Source organism: Rana temporaria, chromosome 3 (assembly GCF_905171775.1).
Source record: "Rana temporaria chromosome 3, aRanTem1.1, whole genome shotgun sequence".
Classification (NCBI taxonomy): domain Eukaryota; kingdom Metazoa; phylum Chordata; class Amphibia; order Anura; family Ranidae; genus Rana; species Rana temporaria.
The window spans coordinates 301,057,325-301,081,906 of NC_053491.1; the positions used below are offsets into that span (position 1 = coordinate 301,057,325).

General features: G+C 44.8%; 1 protein-coding gene across 2 annotated transcripts in view; it reads right to left on the reverse strand.

Annotated features, from left to right (window-relative positions):
* LOC120930266 (E3 ubiquitin-protein ligase Jade-2-like) overlaps nt 1-24,582 on the reverse strand; it is a 1,253,604-nt gene that overhangs the window by 16,905 nt on the left and 1,212,117 nt on the right. For both annotated transcript variants that reach the window (XM_040341491.1, XM_040341492.1), the window contains one exon: nt 4,648-4,817. In XM_040341491.1, the coding sequence (XP_040197425.1) occupies nt 4,743-4,817 (75 nt within the window). In that variant the 3' untranslated portion in view covers nt 4,648-4,742. The remainder of the gene's footprint in view (nt 1-4,647; nt 4,818-24,582) is intronic.

Below are 24,582 nucleotides of genomic sequence, written 5' to 3' on the forward strand. Positions count from 1 at the left end.
AAAAGGAGTGAAATGAAAAAGAGAAAAGAAAGATAGAAAGAGGGTATAGTTGAGAGTGGAAAAATGAACTAAGAAGATGGGTGGGAAGGAAGGAAAGGGGGGGGGGGAAAGAAAAGGAAAAGGTAAGAAATGAAAAAAGAGGGGAGAATTAGTTGAGCACAAGAGGAAAATGGAAAGGAAGAGAGGTCATCGTGGGGTAGTGAATAGTGGAGATCCAAAATGCCCAAACAGAGGACTAAAAAGGGATAACCAAAAGGAATTGATAGTTCAGCAACAAGACACCAGGGGGTGACCATCAGGAGGTGACACTCAGTGCTGGGATGGGGGGGGTTAAAAATAATAAACTCCAGCTTACCGTCCAGGATAATTTAATCAATTTAATTGATACTGGGGTGATGGACACATGAAAGTACCAGGTATATACCGGTAAGCAGTCAAGAAGCCAGTGTGAATAAGCACCGGCAGGAACCAATCTAAGAAAGATGTGACATCAAACATTAGTTTGAAATAATTCTTCCAAAGTAATAGACTGGCGCAGAGGTAGTTTGATGCGGGGTCGGTATATATAGGTTTTACTTACCACAGAGTGTGAGTGTCAGTCCGTCCCCAGGGAGAGCTCCGTGCATCTCACTACAAGCCGCTCGTGGAGCAGCTTAAGTGAGAATCCCAAGGCACGTCATGCGTCACGTGGGCGTGACGCAGACGTGACTCACCGTTCAGACGGCCGCGCATTGGTCAATGCGCGGCCTTGCAGACAAGACACCAATGGCCGGGGGCCGGGTTCAGTGCTGCAAACAGCGGGCGCCGATTGGAGCCCGTGGTCTGAAGGGTCCGAGCGTGCGCCAATCAAGAGACAGGGGGCGAGGCCGAGTGCCGGTCCGAACACATGACACAGGTCCTATGCTGACAAGGCACAGCACTGAGACGTATAAGAGGAAAATTACAGCATATCATTGATATAAGGTATCATAAACGTTAGATTGTAAATATATACAGGGGGATATACCTGCAATACTTTTCATTGTGGAGTCTTTAAACAACAGCAATTCAAAAAATCAGGAGAGAGACAATTGAAACGAAAAAGATTCAAATGCGATGTAACAGACATTTATAATGTAATGGTGGACATTGGACATAATAAAATTATAAGCAGTAATAGAAATGATAATTAAATAAAGTTGCAAGTGGTGAGGTACAAGGGGGATTTGTTTGGATTACAAAATGACGTTGTAATAGAACAGTCAGGTATATCAAAAAATGGCTATGGGTGAATGAATAGTCAATCAATTAGGTCCCCCCCTAAATAAAGGACTTATATGAATTAACCTCATTTAACCCCTGGATAAGTCATAGCATTCGGTGTTCTATCCATAAGCATTCCTTTTGGAGAATGGATTTATCCCAGTCACCACCACGTGATGTGGTGGGATGACTTCTAATATAAGGAATCGTATCACTGTCAAGTCATATCTGTGATAAAGTCCCTATATGACGTCCGATGGTAGTCAATTTACCCACCCTGTGTCATACAGGTGGTCACCAATGCGTTGGCGGGAATTCTCTAATTGTTTTTTCCAACATAAAAAGCATTACATTTACACACCATTAAATAAACCACGCCCTTGGTAACCAAGGGCGTGGGTTTATTTAATGGTGTGTAAATGTAATGCTTTTTTATGTTGGAAAAACAATTAGAGAATTCCGCCAACGCATTGGTGACCACCTGTATGACACAGGGGTGGGTAAATTGACTACCATCGGACGTATATAGGACTTTATCACAGATATGACTTGACAGTGATACGATTCCTTATATTAGAAGTCATCCCACCACATCCACGTGGTGGTGACTGGGATAAATCCATTCTCCAAAAGGAATGCTTATGGATAGAAACACCTGAATGCTATGACTTATCCAGGGTTAAATGAGGTTAATTCATATAAGTCCTTTATTTAGGGGGACCTTAATTGATTGACTATTCATTCACCCATAGCCATTTTTTGATATACCTGACTGTTCTATTACAACGTCATTTTGTATCCAAACAAATCCCCCTTGTACCTCACCACTTGCAACTTTATTTAATTATCATTTCTATTACTGCTTATAATTTTATTATGTCCATGTCACCATTACATTATAAATGTCGGTTACATCTCATTTGAATCTTTTCGTTTCAATTGTCTCTCTCCATGATTTTTTTGAATGCTGTTGTTTAATGACTCCACAATGAAAAGTATTGCAGGTATATCCCCCTGTATATATTTACAATCTAACGTTTATGATACCTGTATATCAATGATTATGCTGTAATTTTCCTCTATACGTCTCAGTGCTGTGCCTTGTCAGCATAGGACCTGTGTCATTGTTCGGACCGGCCTCGGCCTCGCCCCCTGTCTCTTGATTGGCGCACGCTGGACCCTTCAGACCACGGGCTCCAATCGGCGCCCGCTGTTTGCAGCCCTGAACCCGGCCCCCCGGCCATTGGTGTCTTGTCTGCAAGGCCCGCGCATTGACCAATGCGCGGCCGTCTGAAACGGTGAGTCACGTCTGCGTCACGCCCACGTGACGCATGACGTGCCTTGGGATTCCTCACTTAAGCTGCTCCACGAGCGGCTTGTAGTGAGATGCACGGAGCTCTCCCTGGGGACGGACTGACACTCCACACTCTGTGGTAAGTAAAACCCTATATATACCGACCCCCCGCATCAACTACCTCTGCGCCAGTCTTTACTTTGGAAAGAATTATTTCAAACTAATGTTTGATGTCACATCTTTCTTAGATGGTTCCTGCCGGTGCTTATTCACACTGGCTTCTTGACTGCTTACCGGTATATACCTGGTACTATTCATGTGTCCATCACCCGAGTATCAATTAAATTGATTAAATTATCCTGGACGGTAAGCTGGAGTTTATTATTTTTAACCCCCCCCATCCCAGCACTGAGTGTCACCTCCTGATGGTCACCCCCTGGTGTCCTTGTTGCTGAAACTATCAATTCCTTTTGGTTATCCCTTTTTAGTCCTCTGTTTGGGCATTTTGGAACTCCACTATTCACTACCCCACGATGACCTCTCTTCCTTTCCATTTTCCTCTTGTGCTCAACTAATTCTCCACTCTTTTTTCATTTCTTACCTTTTCCTTGTCTTTCCCCCCCCCCCCTTTCCTTCCTTCCCACCCATCCTTCTTAGTTCATTTTCCACTCTCAACTATACCCTCTTTCTTCTTTTCTTTTCTCTTTTTCATTTCATCTCTTTTTTTACCCCCCACCTTTCCCCTCCCCCTTTTTTTCGCCCCTTTTTTCCCCACTCCCCTCTTCCCTTTTCTTCTTTTATTATTATTTCTTCGTTTTCCCTCAACCTTACTTTTCCACTATCCCTTCTTCTTGCACAACCGTCCCTCATTACAATCATTACTAGGAATAATCTATTAACCCTTTCTATCAGAGCCCCTTCCTATTATCCCCCACGTCGCCCTAGGGGGCCACCGCCCTGGCCGATCTACGATCACTTTGGCAAATTAAGGTGAGAGTCCCTCGACTCTCCTACAAGACGCAACACTGAGTGTTTGAAATTTCTTTATTAAATTATTGTACTATAATTGCTTGCGATTACCCTGTTCATTTTTCCATATCTCACCTATATTACCCTATAGACATTCTCCTGAAGAAGCAGTTTTACACTGCGAAAAACAGTCGAGACTACAACTCCACCAATTAGACAATGGTCCTGTGATCAATGTGATTAGTGGGGTTTGTCCCAATTGTTTTGTATATCTTGTGTACAATTTGTATTAACTATAATCTGTCCAAATAAATATTTATATCATATTTTTTATATTGTTGTATACCAGTGCCTTCAAAGTCCCAAACAACCTTCCCTCCTTTTCTTTCTCGATCTATGGTCAATTAGTCAGGCCCCAAGCAGCTTGGTTTGTGTTCATTGATCAAAGACATACCTATTACAAATACTAGGGATGTTGGCATAGTTTATAGAGTTTGTTATTCAATTTTAATGAGGCAATACTCACAACTTTGACTTGTATCTTATAATACTGTGATGTCTTACTTGTTTTTTTTCTCTAATAACTTAATAAAATACAAATTTTAAAAATATTATAACAAAAACACAGTTTTCATTACAAAAAAATAAAAAAAACCTGCTTCTAAACCTAAAGAAGTTTCACGCATCTAGAGCACATGGACTCTGGTTACTTATAAACCTAGTTCCTTTGCATCAGGCATTGCAGAGAGTCTTTTAATTTTATTTGGACAGATCCAATGAGCTAAGAGGATCAGCAAGCTAAAATTCTCAGCATTGCTTTTTACCTATTGAATGCCTCATTACATATGAAAATACCTAGTTATTATAAGCTGGCAGAGCAAGAGAGGGGGGGGGCTCACTGATCGATTCCTGGTATACCCGTCCTGGTCCAAAGGCTTAGTTCCAAGAAGCGTGTGCCTTATTGTCAATTCGGGCCAGACTGACACTTGTGTACAGCACAAGCCTAGAATTCAGGGATGTTACATATACATGAACATATATTTTCATAAGCTGAAGGGTAAAACGTAAGCAGAGAGAATGAATGTCTGCACACATTTAAAACAACTATCGTTCTAGTAAACACATATTACATGTTGTCTTACTTCAGGTATCCATAAGGCACAGCTGACATGGACCCACCTTAGTCCCACTTCTTGTAGGTTTTCAAAGCTCCACCTCTCTTTGGGATAGTAAGCATTTAGCTTGAGCGCCCAGGGCACAAGATCGACAAAGCCCAATTTCCTGTGGGAACTTTCAAGATTCCATAACAAGCCTGAAGAAAGAAAATAAAAAATTATAAACACCCACTAGAGAAACGTATCAAAATTATACTAGGCAGCTAGGATATAAACTTAGGGGCAGAATTCACAGAAGAAATACGCCGGAGTATCTACTGATACTCTGGCGTATTTCAAATTTGGAAAAAGAGAGTTACAGCGCAAAAATACTAGTAAGTGAAAATTCTGATGTGACACAAAATTAAATAATAAATGAAAATCAACCTACTGTGTGTCACTGAAGATTAACAAATGACTGTGAAAAAAGGTGTACAAATAAAAAATAATTAAAACACAAATACAAATGAGTAAATGCATATAACTGAGAAGTGGATTAAACTGTCCGTGTGTTTATAAAGATAAACAGTATGTGCAAGGAAGTGGCTCCAAGAGGAGTGTTAGTCCATATATTCCCAGGTGTCTAAAGAAAATTTCTTGAAACAATGAATTCCACAGAGAATATCTTCAAAATAGAGGGTAATAAGAGGCTGACACCACCTTCCACCAAGGGCACACCCGAGTGACAAATAAATCCCCTTACCCGGATATGCTGACCGCAAAGGCGGTCAGACTGAGCACGGGTATGTTTAGAGTCACCCAAATGACTATATGCTGTATGCTGGAGCTGCTTCAAACCATATCCTATCGACCGAGGCGGATGGATGGCTCAAATACAAAAAAAGAGAAGGGGGCCGGCCTAGTGCAACTTGCAAAACAGTTTTAATGTAAAATTAAAGTAATGCACTTACAGGTAGTTGAAGAGAAATTCGGGGCCCAGTAAGATGCACCATGTGCAGTTAAAAAACGGGATCTCGGCGTCCACTATTGCTTTCCTTTCCTGAAGCAGCTCCAGCATACAGCATATAGTCATTTGGGTGACTCTAAAACATACCCGTGCTCAGTCTGACCGCCGTTGCGGTCAGCATATCCGGTAAGGGGATTTATTTGTCACTCGGGTGTGCCCTTGGTGGAAGGTGGTGTCAGCCTCTTATTACCCTCGATTTTGAAGATATTCTCTGTGGAATTCATTGTTTCAAGAAATTTTTCTTTAGGACACCTGGGAATATATGGACTAACACTCCTCTTGGAGCCACTTCCTTGCACATACTGTTATCTTTATAAACACACGGACAGTTTAATCCACTTCTCAGTTATATGCATTTACTCATTTGTATTTGTGTTTTATTATTGTTATTTGTACACATTTTTTCACAGTCATTGTTAATCTTCAGTGACACACAGTGGTTGATTTTCATTTATTATTTCATTTTGTGTCACATTAGAATTTTCACTTACTAGTATGTTTGCGTTGGTACCTCTCTTTTTCCTTATTTGTTCCCAATATATGTATCTATATTTTTGGTACCAGCAGCATTTTTTGGCTCTTTTTTGGGTTTAGCGCAGTGTTCTTTCTTTTCTATAGTAGTATTTTCAAATTTGCACGTCGTATCTTTAGTTTGAATCCTCAAACAAGAAACGACGGCTTTTTGCTAGGATCCGACAGGCGTACGGCTTCGTACGCCTTCGGATCCTAGGTGTAATACTTCGGCGCCCGCTGGGTGGAGGTTTGCAGTCTGTTTTCCGCGTCGGGTATGCTAATTAGCTGTTTACGGCGATCCCCGAAGGTACGCGCGTTCGTCGCATTCTCTTACGTCGTCGCTAGTCTGCTTTTTCCGGCGTATAAGTTAAAGCTGCTATTTAGGTGGTGTAAATTAGACCAGCCATGTTAAAGTATGGCCGTGGTTTCCGTGTCGAATTTACATTTTTTTTTGCCTAAGGACGTCCGGGAATACGAAAGGACGTAACGCACGTCGCCCGTTGAAAAAACATGTCGGGGCGCCGTAATTTTTGCGCAAAGCACGGCGGGAAATTTCCAAACGGAGCATGCGCAGAACGTTCCGACAGGGAACGCGCCTAATTTAAATGATACACGCCCCATTTGAATTAGGCAGGCTTGCGCCCGGACGGATTTACGCTACGCCACCGCAAGTTTACAGGCAAGTGCTTTGTGAATCAAGCACTTGCGCTTAAAACTTGCGGCGGTGTAACGTAAACGAGATACGTTACGCCGCAGCGCAAATACCTGAATCTGGCCCTAAGATTGGTAACCACCTGACAACAAATAGTACACCAAGGTAAACATATTTTTTTTCTTACAGCTTACCTGTAAAATCCTTTCCTTGGAGTACATCACAGGACACAGAGCAACTATAGTAATGACTATATGGGTTTATATGCCACCTATAGGTGAATGGACACTGGCAACCAATAGACAGGGACGTTCCCCAATATAACCTCTCCCATACAGGAAGTACCTCAGTTTTTGTAGCAAGCAATGAAGATCCCAGAAAAAAGGGGAGGGACCTCTGTGTCCCGTGATGTACTCCAAGAAAATGATTTTTACAGGTAAGCTGTAGGAAAAAATAGGATTTTTTTGTTCTCACTGTAAAATCCGTTTCTCTGTCTTCCATGGATGGACACAGCCTTCACAAGTCTTGACATATGTGTTATGTTCCTGTTCATAGGAGAGGAAGTCCTCTCCTATGAACAGGAACATAACCCACATGTCAAGACTTTGTGAAGGCTGTGTCCGTCCATGAACGATAAGAGAAAAAAAACTAATCACAGACATTCCTCAAAACTATTTTTATTTAACATTCCAACCTTCTGGATTCAAGAAACACTTAAAAAAAAAAGAAAACGAGTCAATTGCAACTGTTTTTGCTAATCAAGCAGAGGAAAAAAATATGGAAACCTAATTCTGAGGAAAATATTATGTAATCATGAAAATGAAACACTACAGTATGCCACTAGTACTTTGTTGTACTACCTCTGGCTTTTAATAACAACTTGAACCCTCTGAGGAATAGATTATCGACAATTAGTATTCTTCATTAATCCAGCTCCAACTTTCTCTTATTGCAGTTGCCAGATCAGCTTTGCAGGTTGCAGGAGCCTTGTCATGGACATTTTCTTTCATTCCCACCATAGATATTCAATTAAATTAAGGGCTGGACTATTTGCAGGCCATGCCATTGACATTATATGTCCTTCTTAAAAAATAATAGGGTAGATCTACGTACATCGGCGCATATATAGAACCGGCGTAGCGCATCTCATTTACGTTACGCCGGCTCAATTTAGAGAGGCAAGTACCGTATCCACAGAGTATTTGCGTCCAAATATGCGCCGGCGTAACATAAATTACGAGGCGTAAGGGCGAGGTAATTGAAAGTGGGAAGGAAGTGGGCTTGTCCATTGAAATGAGCGTGACCCCATGCAAATGAAGGGCCGGCCGGACTGTGCATGCGCGCATGACGCTGACTATGTTCAGCGCCTCTCTGCGCATGCTCAGAACTCAGCCCAGCGTAATCAGTGAGATATGAACTAGGCACGGCGTAATTAGTGAGATACACCCAGTTGCATAAATAGCCCAGACATACGCCCTTCCATTGCAAAAAGTACATCTATTTGTTTCCCTTCCTGAAGCAAGGTGCTTTTGTTTCCGTTGTCTGTTGCTGTTTGTTGGTTTGTGTCGGTGTGTTGTTGGAGAGTGTTATTGGAGAGTCTTATTGGAGAGTGTTATTGAGATTGTTTTTGCTGTTGTTTTTGGTGTTTGTTTTTGGTGTTTGTTTTTGGTGTTTGATTTTGCTGTTTGTTTTTGCTGTTTGTTTTTGGTGATTGTTTTTGCTGAGTGTTTGTTGCAGAGATGACAACAAGGAAGATGAAGTTGAACTTCTCTCTGCGGGAGAAGGAGATCATTGCCAGGGCCATGACCCGATATGATCGTTACCTCCATGGGCCTGAGAGTCGGGACAATCACCCCGGCCAGGAGTGAAGGAGATCCTGCAGATTATTGCAGACGATGTAAATGCAGCGGGGTGTGAGACCAGGAGCCCCAATCAGATCCTTAAAAAGATAAATGATCTCAGGCTCCTGGTGAAAGGGAAGCTGGCAAAGATCGTGGCTCATGGCAGGGGCGCTGGAGGGGGACCACCATGCACCATCAGGCTCACTGCTGAGGAGCAGCTGGTGGCCCAGTGCCTCCACAGGCAGCAAGTGGAGGGGCTGCCTGGATTTGACTCCATTGAGGAGCTCATGAGGACAGGTAAGTGTTTTTTTTCTCTCTGGTGTGTAGCATGTGTGGGGGTGGAAGGGAATATGTGACAAGTGTGTGAATCCTCCAACCTGTGTATGTTTTGTGTCATCCACAGATGTGCAGGAGGGTGCTGGGCCATCTGGCCAGTCTGCACCATCCCCCAGACATCAGGCTGATGCAGACCCCCAGGAAAGCCAGGAGTTCTCTGTGCAGGGGAGTGCCCCCAGCTCTCCTCATGAGGAGGTTGAGGAGGAGGTTGAGGAGGAGGTAACCAGTGCCAATGAGGTCACGCTCCAGTTGGAGGAGTCTAGCCCTGGTGTTGGCACCAGTCAGGCCTCCATCAGGGCTAGCCACTCCCACTCCTCCCCCAACAGGGGCTCCCCCCACTCCTCCCCCAAAAGGGCTCCCCCCCACTCCCTCCCCCAACAGGGCTGCCCCTTCTCCAGGCCACAAGCCTCATCTGGAGGCAGAAGGTGACCCACAAGACCAGGGGGTGGCAGAGCTTCTGCCGGCAAACTGCGGAGGGACCAGGCCCTTCAGACCCGCCATCTGGGTCAGGTCACCCAGACTTTCATCGAAGGACTCAGTTTAGGAATGGGCTGCAACTCTCTGGCAGTGATAAAACTAGCTACAATGACCTGCAGACGGCCACAGCAGGTGTGGGTCAGGAGGTGCATGCCCTGACCCAGGCTGTCCAGGCCAATACGGCAGCCCACAATGTGGGCCTCACATGGATTATTGCCCAGGCCTTGGAGGGCAGGCCGGCCAGGTGGGCAGAGAACAGGGGATGCTCCTCCTTCCCCTGATTCCCCCCCCCCATGAGTCCCCCCTGCGGAGCCAGGGCCGTGGCCGTGGCCGGCCCAGGCGTGGGGTCACACCAGCGGCGTTAAGTTTTTCTCTTTTTTTGTTTTCCAGTGTTTTATTTTTTTTATTATTTTTTTACTGTGATTATGATTTGTTTTATGTTTGTGAATGATGTATGATTGTGGGGGTGACATTCCTGCCGAAAAAAGGGGTGTCACCCTCAGTTGTGGTGGGAGAAGGGTTCCCCAGGACCAGGGGAGAAGTGATCCCCAGGTCCATGTGAATGGTGTATGAATGTACAGTGACATAATTGGAGCCTTGGCGTGGCGTTGGCTGCTCCCAAGTCCTGCATGGTGGGCTTGTGCTAATCCAATTTGATGAGGATGTGATGTGTCTGTGCTAGGGACCACAGTGGTGTACATGCATGCATTCTCCTTGTGTAATGATTAATGTGTGGGTTTAACGTGCAAAGATGCCTAATACGAGCTGTCTCCTGGCTGCTCTTCCCTCAGAAGACAGGGGACCCTCGGTTAGGGGGGGATTGTCGGGTTCGGGGGTCAGGTCATCACGTATGTCAATCTCCACGGCCCCTTCTCATGGCGAAGTTGTGCAGCATGCAACATGCACCGATGATTCTGGCACACAAAGTTTGGGAATACAACAGGGTACCCCCAGACTTATCCAGGCAAACGGGACTTCAGGAGGCCAAAGGTGCGTCTTCCACCACTCCACGGGTACGTGCGTGGTGCTTCATTGTATCTTTGCTCTCCTGGGTTTGGGGGATTCTGGTTATGGAGTCATGAGATGGGGTCCAAGTGCATATGCAGAGTCACCTGGAAGGGAAAAGACAGGAGGATGTTAGTCGTGCATGTGCCCCCTCGTGAATGTCTGCATCATGGGGGCGGACAGTCATGCCTGACCACCATGTCACTCACCAACCAGCCAGCTGTCCCCCATAACATGTTCTGTTCAAATTCCATTGGGATGGGGCTTTGACGGTATATGTAGCTGTCATGGCTGGATCCTGGGTGTTTGGCACGGACGTGCCATATGAGGCATGGGCATCGACTATCACCTGTACGTTGATGGAATGCCAATGCTTCCGATTGCGATATATGTGCTCTGTGTCACGGGGGCTGTAGTGCCACATGTGTGCAATCAATGGCCCCCACAGTACGTGGGAATTGTGCAATTCTGTAGAAATCACACATTGCCTTCACCCGCAGGTCCTCCTGGGTGGGTCTGATGATTTGGTTGGCCATGCGTCTGAGGATTGCGGGGATACCTGGTGCACACCTCTGCTAATGGAGGATTGTTCCATCCCAGCCACGGCTCCACTTGTACGCTGAAAAGAGCCACTGCAAGGAAATGGAGTGTTGCCAGTACCTTGACCAGTGGCTGCACTGCATGTGAGCAATGTGTTGGGCTGGTGATGTCATCCTGCAGGGTTTGTGGCTATTTCCAGGATGGCATTGAGGGTGAATCTGAAGATGCGAAACACCTCAGAATCAGCCATGCCAAAGACGTCTATGCATGTGCGGTATATTCTCTCCCGTGCCCTCCTTCTCCTCCTCCATTCCCTCCTCCTTCTGCGCGCATCTAAAGCCAGTAGTATAGCTATGACCATGGATGCCCCTGGCATGTTGGCATACAGATTGATGTCCTGCAAGTGTGGCTTTCTCAGCTCGTCCCTAACGGTGTTGCTTTAGCTGACCTGCACACGTCTGGTGCAAAGTTAAAGCTGCTTTATAAGGGGTAACTTTAGACCGGACATACAGCTGATGCGCACAGCGCGTAGCCTGCGACGGTCAAACATACTTTTGTGGATCGCCGTATCTCCCTCATTTGCATATTTGCATAGCAAAACAATGGTGCGTCTAGCGTATTTTTGCGCCCCACGATGCGCCGGTGAAATCTTTTTACGTCGGTTGGAAAAATCTGGTTTTCAGGCGTATCTAGTTTTGGGGATACGGCGCAGAGATACGACGGCGCATATTTACACTTACGCCGCGCATCTCGAGATACGCCGGCGTAAGTGCTTTGTGGATCTAGCCCAATGTTTTCACGTCTTTTACCCTATAAGAAGCATTATCATCCTGAAAAATTACGTCATCATCACCAAACATCCTTTCAATTGATGGAATAAGAAAAGTGTCCAAAATCTCAATATAAACTTGTGTATTTATTTAAGATTTAATGACTGTCATCTCCCCCTACCTTTACCTGACATGCAACCAACCCTATATCATCAATGGAGTAGATTCAGGTACATTTGCGCAGTTCTTACTGAGGCGCAGCGCACCGTTTTGCCGCTGCGCCTCCGTAAATTACCTGCGCTACGCTTGATTCAGGGAGCAGTAGCTCCGTAAATTGCGTGGGCGCTCCTGAAAAATGCCCGGGCGTAAGAGCGCACAATTTAAATGATCCTATAGGGGGCGTGGATCATTTAAATTAGGCGCGTTCCCGCGCCGAACGTAGTGAGCATGCTCCGTCGGGAAACTTTCCCGACGTGCATTGCGGTAAATGACGTCGCAAGGACGTCATTTGCTTCAAAGTGAACGTGAATGGCGTCCAGCGCCATTCACGACTCACTTACGCAAACGACGTAATTTTTCAAAAACGCGACGCGGGGGGGAACGACGGGTATACGTAGCATTGGCTGCCCCTGCTATTAGCAGGGGCAGCCTTACGCAAAAACCGACGTACGCAAACGACTAAAACTGCGTACGCAGGGCTCGCGTAGGGTTGTGAATCGGCGTTAGTATGCAATTTGCATACTATACGCTGACCACTACGGGAACGCCCCCCTAGCGGCCATCGTAAAGAATGCAGCCTACGATATGACTGGCACAATAGCCTTATGCTAGTCATATCTTAGGCTGCAGTCGGCGTAACGAGGTTCCTGAATCAGGAGCATTCGAAACGCCGGCGCAAGTAAGCAATTGCACTGCGTAACTATGGTACGCAGACGCAATTGCTACCTGAATCTACCCCACTGATTATGGAAATGTGCATGTTTTTCTTCAGGCAATCATCTTCATATGGCACTAAACAAAGGTTCCAGCATCATCACTCTGCCCAATGCAGATTCATGATTCATCACTAAATATTACATTCATCCAGTTATCCACAGTCCATGATTGCTTTTCTTTAGCCCTATGTAACCATATTTTCTTCTGTTTAGGTGTTAATGATGGTTTTCGTTTTGGCTTTTCTGTATGATTTACCTTCTTGAAGAAGTTGTATAATCCTCTCCTTTTTTTTAACTGACATCTCTCATGTTGGAGCCACGATTCATGTCAATCAGTTTGGTGCAACAGCTTACCAAGGTGTGCAAGCCTTCTTTTTTATCTGCAGACTAACTTTCCCTCAGCTTGATCTGCAAAAACTGTTGCAATTGACTAGTTTTCTTAATTAATTTTTTTAAGTGTTTCTTAAAGCCAGGCTTTGCACTCTAATGCCTAGTAAACACGATCGGTTTTCCCCGACGGTCAAAAGATCGTCGGGGAAACCAAGTGGAGAACCAGGAACTGGCTCGGTCCCTTTTCCCCTGTACACATGGCCCGGTTTTCCCGACAGGAAAAATGCCAGGAGAACTTTGGTCGGGAAAACCGGCCGTGTGTATGCTCCCTCGCAGTGTTTTCCATAGTAAAACTGCGGGGGAAAAAAAGTTCTTCCGAAAATATTGTACCTGTTTCGAATGCTACCAGTATCGATTGTTCGTTTGGAACTGTTGGCCTTCCAGAATAAACTTACTGGGGCAGATTCAGATAGATTAGCGGATCTAAAGATCCACGTAATCTATCTGATTTACGATCCGCCGGTCCAATTTTGCAAGGCAAGTGCATGATTCACCAAGCACTTACCTCGAAAATTGCACCGTCAGATCGTAACTCCCCCGGCGGAATTCAAATTCCGTGGCTAGGGGGAGTGTACAATTTAAATCAGGTGCGTTCCCGCGCCGATTTAACTGTGCATGCGTCTCCAGCGAAATTTGCCAGTGCGCATGCTCCAAATGACGTTGCTAGGACATCAATGTTTTCGGCGGCTACGTAAATTCCGGCCATCCGTATTCCCGATCAACTTACGCAAACAACGTAAAAATTTGAATCTCGGCGCGGGAACGACGGCCATACTTAACATTAGCTACCCCTCACATAGCAGGGGTAACTATCCGACGGAAAAAGCCGAACGCAAACAACGTAAAAAAAAAGCGACGGGCGGGCATTCGGTCTTGAATCGGCGGTTCTCCTCATTTGCATATCCGACACGTAAAAAACTGCGACGACACCTAGCGGCCGGCGGTAGATTGCAGCCTAAGATCCGACTGGTGTAAGGCACTTACACCAGTCGGATCTAAGGGAGATCTATGCGGAACTGATTCTTATGAATCAGTCGCATAGATCCGACCGTCGGATCTCAGAGATACGACGGAGGATCAGGAGATCCGCCGTCGTATCCCCTTGATGAATCTGCCCCACTGTATTTATCGGCGTATAACACACACTTTTTTACGCTGAAAACAGAGGGTAAATCATGCCTGCGTGTTATACGGGGGCGGGCATCAGGCCCTTCTGGCCCTGGGACAGCGCGGCAGCACATTACAAATGCCATAAAACACCACTGCCAGCCCCCTCCCACACACCACTCGCCCCGTGCCACTATCAGTGTAAATCTAAGCCCTCAAATCCCTCCACCAACGCCACATGTTCTGGCTGCTCTCCTCCCGCTCCGCCTCCTCCTCTAGTGTAGCTTTTGATTGGAGGAGGAGAGCGGTCATGTGACCGTCAATGAAAGGAGGAGAGCAGTCACATGACCCGGTCCACAGTGCCAATGGAGGTTTTCAGAAGCTCCGATCTACATCTAGTGACACAGAAGGAGCGGCGCATGAGAAGGGGCTGGCAGTGATGCCCTCTATACTCCAGAGCATGCTGGCAATCTAGACTGGGGGTCTCCTGGGGTGCAGTGGAGGAGGAGGGAGCTTTATAATGAAGGAGGTCAGTGTACAATGCAGAGGTCTGTGTACAAGTCTGTGTACAGTCCGGGGTCTGTGTACAGTGCAGGGCCTGTGTACAGTGTGGGGCCTGTGTACAATGCGGGGGTCTGTGTACAGTTTGGGGCTTCTGTGTACAGTGCTGGAGTCCCTGTGATATGCATGGGGCCCTATGTACCATGCAGGGGGCTGTGAAAAGTTTTTTTCCTGAAACTTCCCTCTTAGGCCTTGTACTCACGACCGGATCTGTCCGCTGTAAACTGTCTGACGGACAGTTTCCGGCGAACAAGGCTGATTTATCTTTTGGTCCGCTCGCTTGTACACACCAGTGGACCAAATTCCCGTCGTACCGGAACGCGTGCACGTAAACCACGTACGACGTCACTATAAAGGGGAAGACCAAAGTCAATGGCGCCGCTCTCTGTTCCTCTTTTGCTAGTTACGGGTTTGCTCGTGTTAGTGAAGGTTTGGTTAGAGCTGATTTGCGCTTTTCGGTCTCCACGCTTTGACAGCTTGTATTCACGGGTTCAGTGCGTGTGCTTGCGGGATCATAGTTGTCATTCGGCTATAGGCTTGCAGGTTGTTTCTGCTTTTGCAGTTGCGTCCTGTACGCTCGTATCTGTTTGTCACGCGTTCCTCGCAGGTTGTGCTGGATTTGCGAGTGCTTTCTGTTGGAGTGTGTTCTTGAATGACCAGCCGGCCGGTTTGAAGCCATGACGGAGCAGCAGCGTCAATTTTCGCGAGTTGGTGCTGTTTATGGGATGGCTGCTGGATATGTTCATCATTCCAGTACTTTGGCCAGAAACAGGGGGCAGAGGCGTTTCTGGACCAAGAATTGGTTGCGCCAGCGTGACCAGTTCTCACATATGCCTCTGCTTAGGGAACTCCAGGAGAATAATCCTAATGACTATAGGAACTTTCTCCGCATGACGGACCCCGTATTCACCCGTCTGCTGGATCTTCTGTCCCCCTATATCACGAGGCAGGACACTGTGATGCGCCAAGCCATCACAGCCGAGCAGAGGCTTATTGCCACGTTGCTGTACCTGGCGACTGGGAGGAGCCTGCAGGACCTCAAGTTCTCCACAGGCATCTCTCCGCAGGCGCTTGGGGTCATCATACCGGACACGTGTGCTGCCCATCATCAAAGTTCTGCAGGAGGAGTATATTAAGGTAAGTTTCCTCATTTTACCCTCAAAATCTGGCTGTAATAAATGTGGGCAACTAACATTTTTTTTTTATTTCCCAGATATGCTGTGTGTTTATTAACTAACGTTCCCTTTTCTCCCTATGCATGTTGATATAAGCTGTCCATGTTTTTTTTCTTGGCCTACCTGCATATTTGTCCCTTACCCAATATTAACCTGTCCAGCATGCTATCCTAGGGACAAACCCACCTTGCCATTTTTTAAAACAGGAGTTTTTGGTTTTTCTGTTCCAACCCCCCCCCCCCCCCCCTTAAAACTTTTTTATTTCCCATCAGAGGGCTGTGGAGTCTCTTAATTAAGTGTCCCTATATATTTCATTACCCAAATTCTCCCTGCACATTTTCAAAATGCAATTTTAATACTGTGAAGTAGCACAAGGATGCTTGTAGGATTATGTTTGCAATGTTTATGTGCCAAAGTACTAAATCTCTTTATTTGTTTGTCCCCACAGCTACCCTCCACACCACAGGAATGGCAGTCTGTGGCTTCCCAATTTGCCCAGCGGTGGGATTTCCCGAACTGCGGTGGAGCAATAGATGGAAAACATGTCTGCATAGTGCCCCCACCCCACTCGGGGTCCTGCTATTATAACTACAAGGGTTATCTTAGTATTGTGTTGATGGCGGTGGTGTCGGCACAGTATGAGTTTCTATATGTGGACGTGGGGAAGAACGGCCGGCTGTCTGATGGGGGAGTGTTCGCACGGACTGATTTCTATGATCGTCTCCAAGCTGGTGGTCTGGCATTGCCACCAGATGAAGATAATGTGGAAGGACTTCCGTTTGTGTTCCTAGCGGACAAGACTTTTGGGCTTGGTCCTCACCTCATGCGACCTTTTCCCCAGAGGACCCTCACCTCAGAGAGGAGGGTGTTTAATTATCGGTTGGCCAGGGCTCGGAGGGTAGTCGAGAATGCCTTTGGGATCCTCTCCAACCGGTTCCGCCTGTTCAGGACAGCGATACACTTGGCGGAATATAAATTGAACACCGTTGTATTTGCCTGCTGCATTTTGCACAACTTTTTACGCAGGCACTCCCAGACGTACCTACCCAACATCGGTTCTGAGGCAAGACTACCCTCAGATCCCCTTCCCGGGCTGGACACTGGTCGCGCTGGCTTGGCCACCCAATCAGCTCGTGAGGTACGCGACAAATATGTTGAGTACTTCATGGGTCAGGGGGCCATTGCTATGCCAGATCATATTTCTTTCTAATTCGGCCCCCAAAAGAAAGAAATATTCACAGAACTAATAAATAATTAGACCATTGGACTTTATACAGTTGTTTGTCATTAATGCTTTTTCTCTTTTTATCTGTCTTCCTGGTTCTCAAACTAACTTCTGCACTTATAGTGCAAAATTTAGTTCTCCACTTTTAGTAAATAACCACATTTGCACATTATTCACTCATCTACAAACAGGGTATTGAGTCTAGAAATAAGAAGCCACTCCATTTTCAAATTTTGAGGTCAAGCTTTTTATTTTCTGCTTGTTCATGACCACACCAAATTTTTTTTTTTTAAGTACTCCCTGCTTTTGGACTTAGGAGTCTACAATATTTTTAGTCCTTTTTTTATTAATTTTTTATTTTATTTACCAAAACATATTCTCAAGAATATACATTTTTAAACAAGTTCACATTTTTGGTTATCAAATATAGTTCTATTTCTTTTTTACATAGATATATATATATATAATGTCGTAAAACTTTTGCCAATAAACTCAATAAATAGAGAGATATATAGATAATATTTTTTTTGTGGGGTGTTTACCGCCATTTATTTTGTGTTTTTTGGCAGTTTTTTTTCGCCAAAAAATTAAAAAAAAATTTTTTGGACCTTTTGTTTTCAAAAAAAATAATTTATATTTTTGTGAAATATTTTGTTTCGATTTTTCGAAATGTTATTTTTTTCTATTTTTTCACAAATATATATTTTTTGGGTTTGTTCTTATTTTTTTTTTGAAAATATTTTTTTGTCTTTTTTTTTTTTAAATACGATTATATTTGTTTTTGATTTTGGTGTCAAATCTCGACTTCCAGAAATTTTGGCTTTTTTAAGATATATAATTATATATATATATATATATATATTTTTGTTTGGTGTTTATTCTTTGATTGTTTATGGTATAAACTTTATAGTATCCAAAAATTAACAAAATGGACAAACAAAAGAACTTAAACCTTATAAAAATATAAGAATTCACAACAGCAGTCAGTCATGGTGTGCTTTCACACTGGAACACGCCAAAATTTGAAGATGCACACATTCAGTGAAAAATCGCCAGATGTCATTGGTTCAACAGACAAATGGCCACATGTGCTATCTGACATCATGGGTGATCAATGTCTGTGTTTTGTGGGAGCAAACCCTTCCTCTCAACTACTTGAGGATGGAGGAGGGGGTTGGACCCACAAAGCACAGACACTAGATATTCTGTGATGGCAGATAGCACATGTTGGCACACTGTGTGTGCATCTTCAAATTTTGGCGTATTCATTATTCAAAAAGTAAAAATGGTTGTGGATGGGCGGGGGGTGTTTCAGTCTTTGACACGGCCCATCATGTCAATAATATTTTTAAAATTAGATTCGATGACCATCATTCTTTGCCGCATATTGTCCATTTCCGTGCTGCACTCCAAAAGGACATTTGTTACATTCTGTTCCATGACAACCATCCTTTCACGCATATTGTGCATTTCAGTGCTGCACTCCATTACCTGCTGAATAATTATAGCAGCACTTGCACGCAAAAAAATTGCAACACCATCTTCATCCCCTAAAAAAATATTTTATGAGGCCTATCTACATATGTTTTGCCAAATCAAGCTGGGGTGACACTGACCTGATGGTCTTCTCCTTTCCACCTCCACAACTTCGCCATCTTCGATCACTCCTCCTTCTTCCACCACTTCCCCATCATCTTCCACGACTCCTCCTTCTTCCACCACCTCCCCATCATCTTCCACGACTCCTCCTTCTTCAACCACTTCCCCATCATCATCGACTCCTCCTTCATCCATCAATCCACCTTCTTTCAATTCGCCAAATTCTTCTTCCGCAACTTGCCCTTCATCTGCTATAAATTCTAAGTCCAAAATTACTTCTTCCTCCTCTCTTCCTTCCTCCTTTCTTCCTTCCTCCTCTCCTTCAACATCCTCTTCTCCTTCCACATCCTCCTCTCCTTCCACATCCTCTTCTCCTTCCACATCCTCCTCTCCTTCCACATCCTCTTCTCCTTCCACATCCTCCTCTCCTTCCACATCCTCTTCTCCTTCAACATCCTCTTCTCCTTCCACATCCTCCTCTCCTTCCACATCCTCTTCTCCTTCCACATCCTCTTCTCCTTCCACATCCTCTTCTCCTTCCACATCCTCCTCCTCCTCCACATGGCGAGATGGAAGATTTTGGCCTTGTCTGGCCCTCTCTGCCTCCTCCAAATGCTGGCGACTTCTTTCCCCTAAATAACACAAAACAAAAGGTATACTCATCATTACACAGATATTGGAGAGCAGAAATCGCATACATTGCTTAGAAGAGGCTTTCATTTATTTAGTTTTTTCTTTCACCAAACCTACATTTTTGACAGACTTCTATGGCAAGCTCTGATCCTGCCCCTTTTTAGCAAAGTGACACACATGGATGTCCCCCCTAAACTGTATTTCTGGGAGACCCTACCAAAAACGTTACATTTTTTTGGAGACACAGGTGCTCTGCATTGCAGATGGGAAAACATCTGCTTTATTATCACTGTTTTTAGAAAGAATCCTGTTTGCCTTTCACATTCTCTTAATTAGATTTTTAGAAACTAGCTTTTACACAATGTTTGCAAACCAAGTTTTTGGCCAGTGAGCCATGTCCATGTGTGTTGTTCCTGGAATAACCTTGCATTTCTGAGAAACAATGTGATGTTACGCGGTTTACTAAGAACACTATTTGTAAATAGGTAGGTATTTACGTAAAAAAACAAAACTGTCAACATGTCTTCAAAAGTACAAGCAGGCCAAGGAGGCAGATGTCTAAATATACATGTCAACACATTCTTGCAGACAATCCCCCCCCCCCAACCCCAAAAAAATTAACTTACTTTTACGCAGAATTTTAAGGATCTTCTTCATCTGATGTGGCTCCCTCAATTTAAGTCGGACCAGCGTTTCCTCAGCTGTTCTTTGGACCTGGTGATCCCAAACATCCTCTGCATTCTCCTCGCCACCTTGTCCATAATGTGTGCCTTTCGGCGGTTAGGGGTCTTGTATGGCCCTAATTCACCATCATAGTCCTTCCTCCGCATGATGGAAACTAACTCCACCATTTCCTCGAACCGCATATTAGTGGCTTTGTATCTTCTTTGCCTGGATCGGGACGTTCCTGCCTCTGTCCCTTCACTTGCGGCCTGATAGCATCGTGCCCGCTCGTGCGACATCGCCATCTTTCCTTCCCACAGAGATTATGGGCGGGGAAAAGAGGAAATGTTCCGCCATGGGCGGAGACGAGGGCGGCGTTTCATACATACGCGGAGTGTAGAGAATGCAAAGAACGTGTTTACGTAGGTTACGCGGAGACTATTCGAGCGATTCCAGAACATACACAGTTAACGCCATATTTCCGAAACACATTGATTAGGGGCATGGCAAAGCTGACGAGGGCGGCGTTTCATACATACGCGGAGTGTATAAAAGGCGCACGCCGTGATTACGCAGGTTACGCGGTAATTAGGCGAGCGTGAGAAACGAGGAGTGAGAGACAGGAAGGTAAGGAAATTCAAAATGGGATCAGCAGAGGCCTAGAAAATGGAGAGCCATGGGATGGTGGTTTGGTCTGTTGGTTGCACCCTTTTTAAGCTATTCTGTCTCTTGAGTACCACAATGTTATTTTGGTATCCAAATGCTTTTGGACACCTCACAAAATAGAGATGTGAACAATGCTGTACCTCATTCAAATCTTTTTGAATGGTGTATTCAGATCAGGCAAAGTATTGTTCAGTGTTGGTTGTACAGAGGTCATTAGGAAGTGTCTTTTATGTCATCCATGCTCAGGGGCAGGAGATCTACACATGAAAGAGTGCCTAGATGAATGCTCTCAGTTTTAAGCATTGTTTATGTTTCTATATTAAAATTAGTTACTGCAATGTTACCAAAGGGTCTGCATGTATCAAATCAATGTTTGTTACAACCAATGCGGCAGAGCTGGCCATCATTTTTACAACAAGAGAGACTGTGTTTGTAATTATATATAGGTCATAAATTTAGAGACACATATTATATCAAGGTCAACGCTGAGCATTTTTAATATCTAGTTTTATTTGGTTTATGTTTTGCTAATCTAGACTGGAAAATCATATCCGAAAATAAGGCCGGGAAATGGACCTCCTCCAAACTAAGGAAGCAATAGAGGCCTTACTTGAAAAATTTGAGGACACGCCCATCCTGTGGGATTCAAAAAACTCTTTATATTGCAATAAAGATGTACGAGCGGCAGCACTAGAGGAGCTAGCAAACTATATGCAAACATGGGTGCCAGGATGCACTGCCAACATGGTGAAGGATAAACTTGCCAACCTGAGAAGCACATATAGAAGAGCATACAAAGCTAATAAATCTAAAAAGTCTGGAGCAGCAGCAACACAAGCAAAGGAACCCAAACTGTGGTATTACAAACAGATGGCTTTTTTGCGGAAGGAAATGGAGGGCAGGAAATCGATGTCTAGTCTTGCTTCCAACCTTCCCTCCACGCTACATTCCAGCGGACCTTCCCAAGATGACCACAGCCCTGCAGAGTCGGAAGAAGAGGGCCTGGCTGACAGAGATGCAGATCTGCCACCCTTCGATGAGGTATAGTAGTTTCCTCTATATTTCTGGCGTAAATAATTATTGGTGGATTAATGAGTTGATAATGTAAAAGAAAAGCCAAGCTGGGAAAACCAAAACAAAAGGTCGCCAGACAAATAGGTGTCAGGGATGACAACTGCAGGGGTCAGAAGGAGAGTCTATTCAAGTTATAATGAACCAAAAATAATAAAAGAAAAACATGAAAATGTGTGTGTTTTGATTTGGCAAAATAGTAAAACAGGTCCCTTTTTTTGACACAGGAAGAAGAGATCAGCCAGGAGGTGGCAGATCCTCACGTGTCTGTCAGCCAGGAGGAGGCCGGGGTCAGTGGCAGCCAGGAGGAGGCCGGGCCCAGTGGCCTGCAGCAGGTCCCCCCGCCCAGGACAACCACCACCAGCCAGTCTTCTCCCCCCCAGGTGAGGCCATCAGGCCAAAGGAGGCAGTTGAGGCCTGTGGAGGAGGCAAGCCTCCGCATGATCCAGGAGGCAAGCGCCATCATGAGGGCCCCCCTCAACCCCACAGAGGCCTTCAGTGCCTCCTTGGCACACAATTTAAATGCAGGGGGGGAGGAGCAGAGAAGACTGGCAAAGGCCCGGATGAACCAGGTCCTTTGGTGGATGCAGAAGGACCTGCTGACCCAAGACACTGGGCTATGTGACCCGGCCCGGCTTGCTGAACACCATCATCCGGCTGCCACATGGAACCCACCTGCAAGGGCCCGTGTAAGATCCGCTGGAAGGCAACCTGGAGGGAAGGCTGGAAAGAGGAGGAAACGGTGATTCCCTGCCTTCCATTTCCTTCCACACAAAGGACATATTGTTTGGACTACCACAGTTTGGGTTCCTTTGGTTCTGTGCTGCTGCTTCTGATTTTTTTGTTTGCCTCCTGAGGTTTGGTAGTTTATCCTTCACCATGTTGGAAATGCAAGTTTGCATATAGTTTGCTATCTGTTCTAGTGCTGCCGTTCTTTTTTTTTTTGGTGATGACATTTGCCAAAATAAATGGCTTTTTGCTTTCATTTGAAAACCTGTCTATTGTTTGTTAAACTGTGGGGATTTTTAAGCAGCAAACATTACAAAAAAATACAATGGGTCATTTACAAAGGACACAAACTCCTTGGGGGGGGGGACATTTGGTGTGCCAACATGGTTAAATATTCAAAAATTAAAAAAAAAAATTATAAATGCCCTAAAAAATAAATATAACATGTAATAACAAAATGAACAGAATGGTGACATAACTATAAACACACCCAAAAAAATACTAAGATGAACATTACTTTACAAAAAGAAAAGTTAAAAAAAATGGAGGACCACCAACAAAAACACACGTCTGGCCTAGAAAACATTTTTAAAAGATTACATCACAAGCAAGAAATGTCACATTTCAGTATGGGACAACTCAGTTGAAATTGCATCAGCAAGAGAATGGGGTTATTCTAGCAAGAGAAGAATTAGTAAAACGAGGCAATAAACTGTTGTTTATTGCGTCGTTTTAAGACATTGTTCTCTTGCTAGAATAAAAGCTTTCAAATGACGAATGTGCCATATCCCAAACAAACGCGAGTTTTACCTGAACGAGCGCTCCCGTCTCCTCATTTTGACTGAGCATGCGCGGGGTTTTTGTACGCTGCTTTTGTGTACAGACGACCGAACATGTCCGAGCGGACACGATTCCAGCGGACTGTTTTAAAGCAAGACCAGGAAACAGTTGTTCGTTGGGAAACGGTCTGTTAGACAAATGTTTGCTGGAATCCTGTCCGTTACTGCCTACACACGATCGAACTTGTCCGCTGAAACTGGTCCGCGGACCAGTTTCAGCAGACATGTTTGGTCGTGAGTACGGGGCCTTAAAGTTAAGGTGCGTGTTATACGCCAATAAATACAGTATATCCTTTATTTGGGGAGACAAGAGGCCTAGGGTGAATAAGCGCACACTATTTACCCCTAAGAGGAAAGGTAGGCTGGGTACCCCAGATCTGCTAAAATACTTGTCAGGATCAGCATCTAAGGCCCCATACACACGAGAGGATTTATCCGCGAATACGGTCCACCGGACCGTTTCCGCGGATAAATCCTCTCGAGGATTTTGATCCGATGGAGTGTACTCACCATCGGATCGAAATCCGCGCCGAAATCCCATCGCGATGACGTGTCGCACCGTCGCCGCGATGATGACGCGGCGACATGCGCGGCGCTGTCATATAAGGAATTCCACGCATGCGTCGAATCATTACGATGCATGCGGGGGATTGATTCGGACGGATTGATCCGGTGAGTCTGTACAGACCAGCGGATCAATCCGTTGGGATGGATTCAAGCGGATAGATTTGAAAGCATGTCTTCAAATTTTTATCTGTAGAAAAATAGTGCAGCGCAAATAATACAATAAATACAATAATAAATCAATAAATAAATTTGGTAAAGTCCATAAAGTGCAAAGTGATAAAAGTGCTCCAAAAAATCAATAGTGATCAAAGGTGCAAAAAAATCTTCAACAGATCCGTGATCCACAGGAAAGGGTTAACCTCCACCAAGAGAAAAGGGTGGCCTCTCACCTCAATAATTCGACCTGTGGCTAGGTCAAAAGGCAAGAAGCAAAATCTCCAAAGATTGGTAATCAGCTTTACATGGGTTCAATTTCCAAAGAATCCACCAGATGGCACCAGCGGGCAATAAGCAAGGCAACACTCTCTCATACATCAATAACATGGACCGAAAAGGAGTAAGAAGGACAATTCTAAGTGCTAACTGCTTAAAACGTTTAATGAAATTTAAAAGCATAAGGTAAAACACTCACATAATCCTGCACTCATAGACCGAGTGCAGGT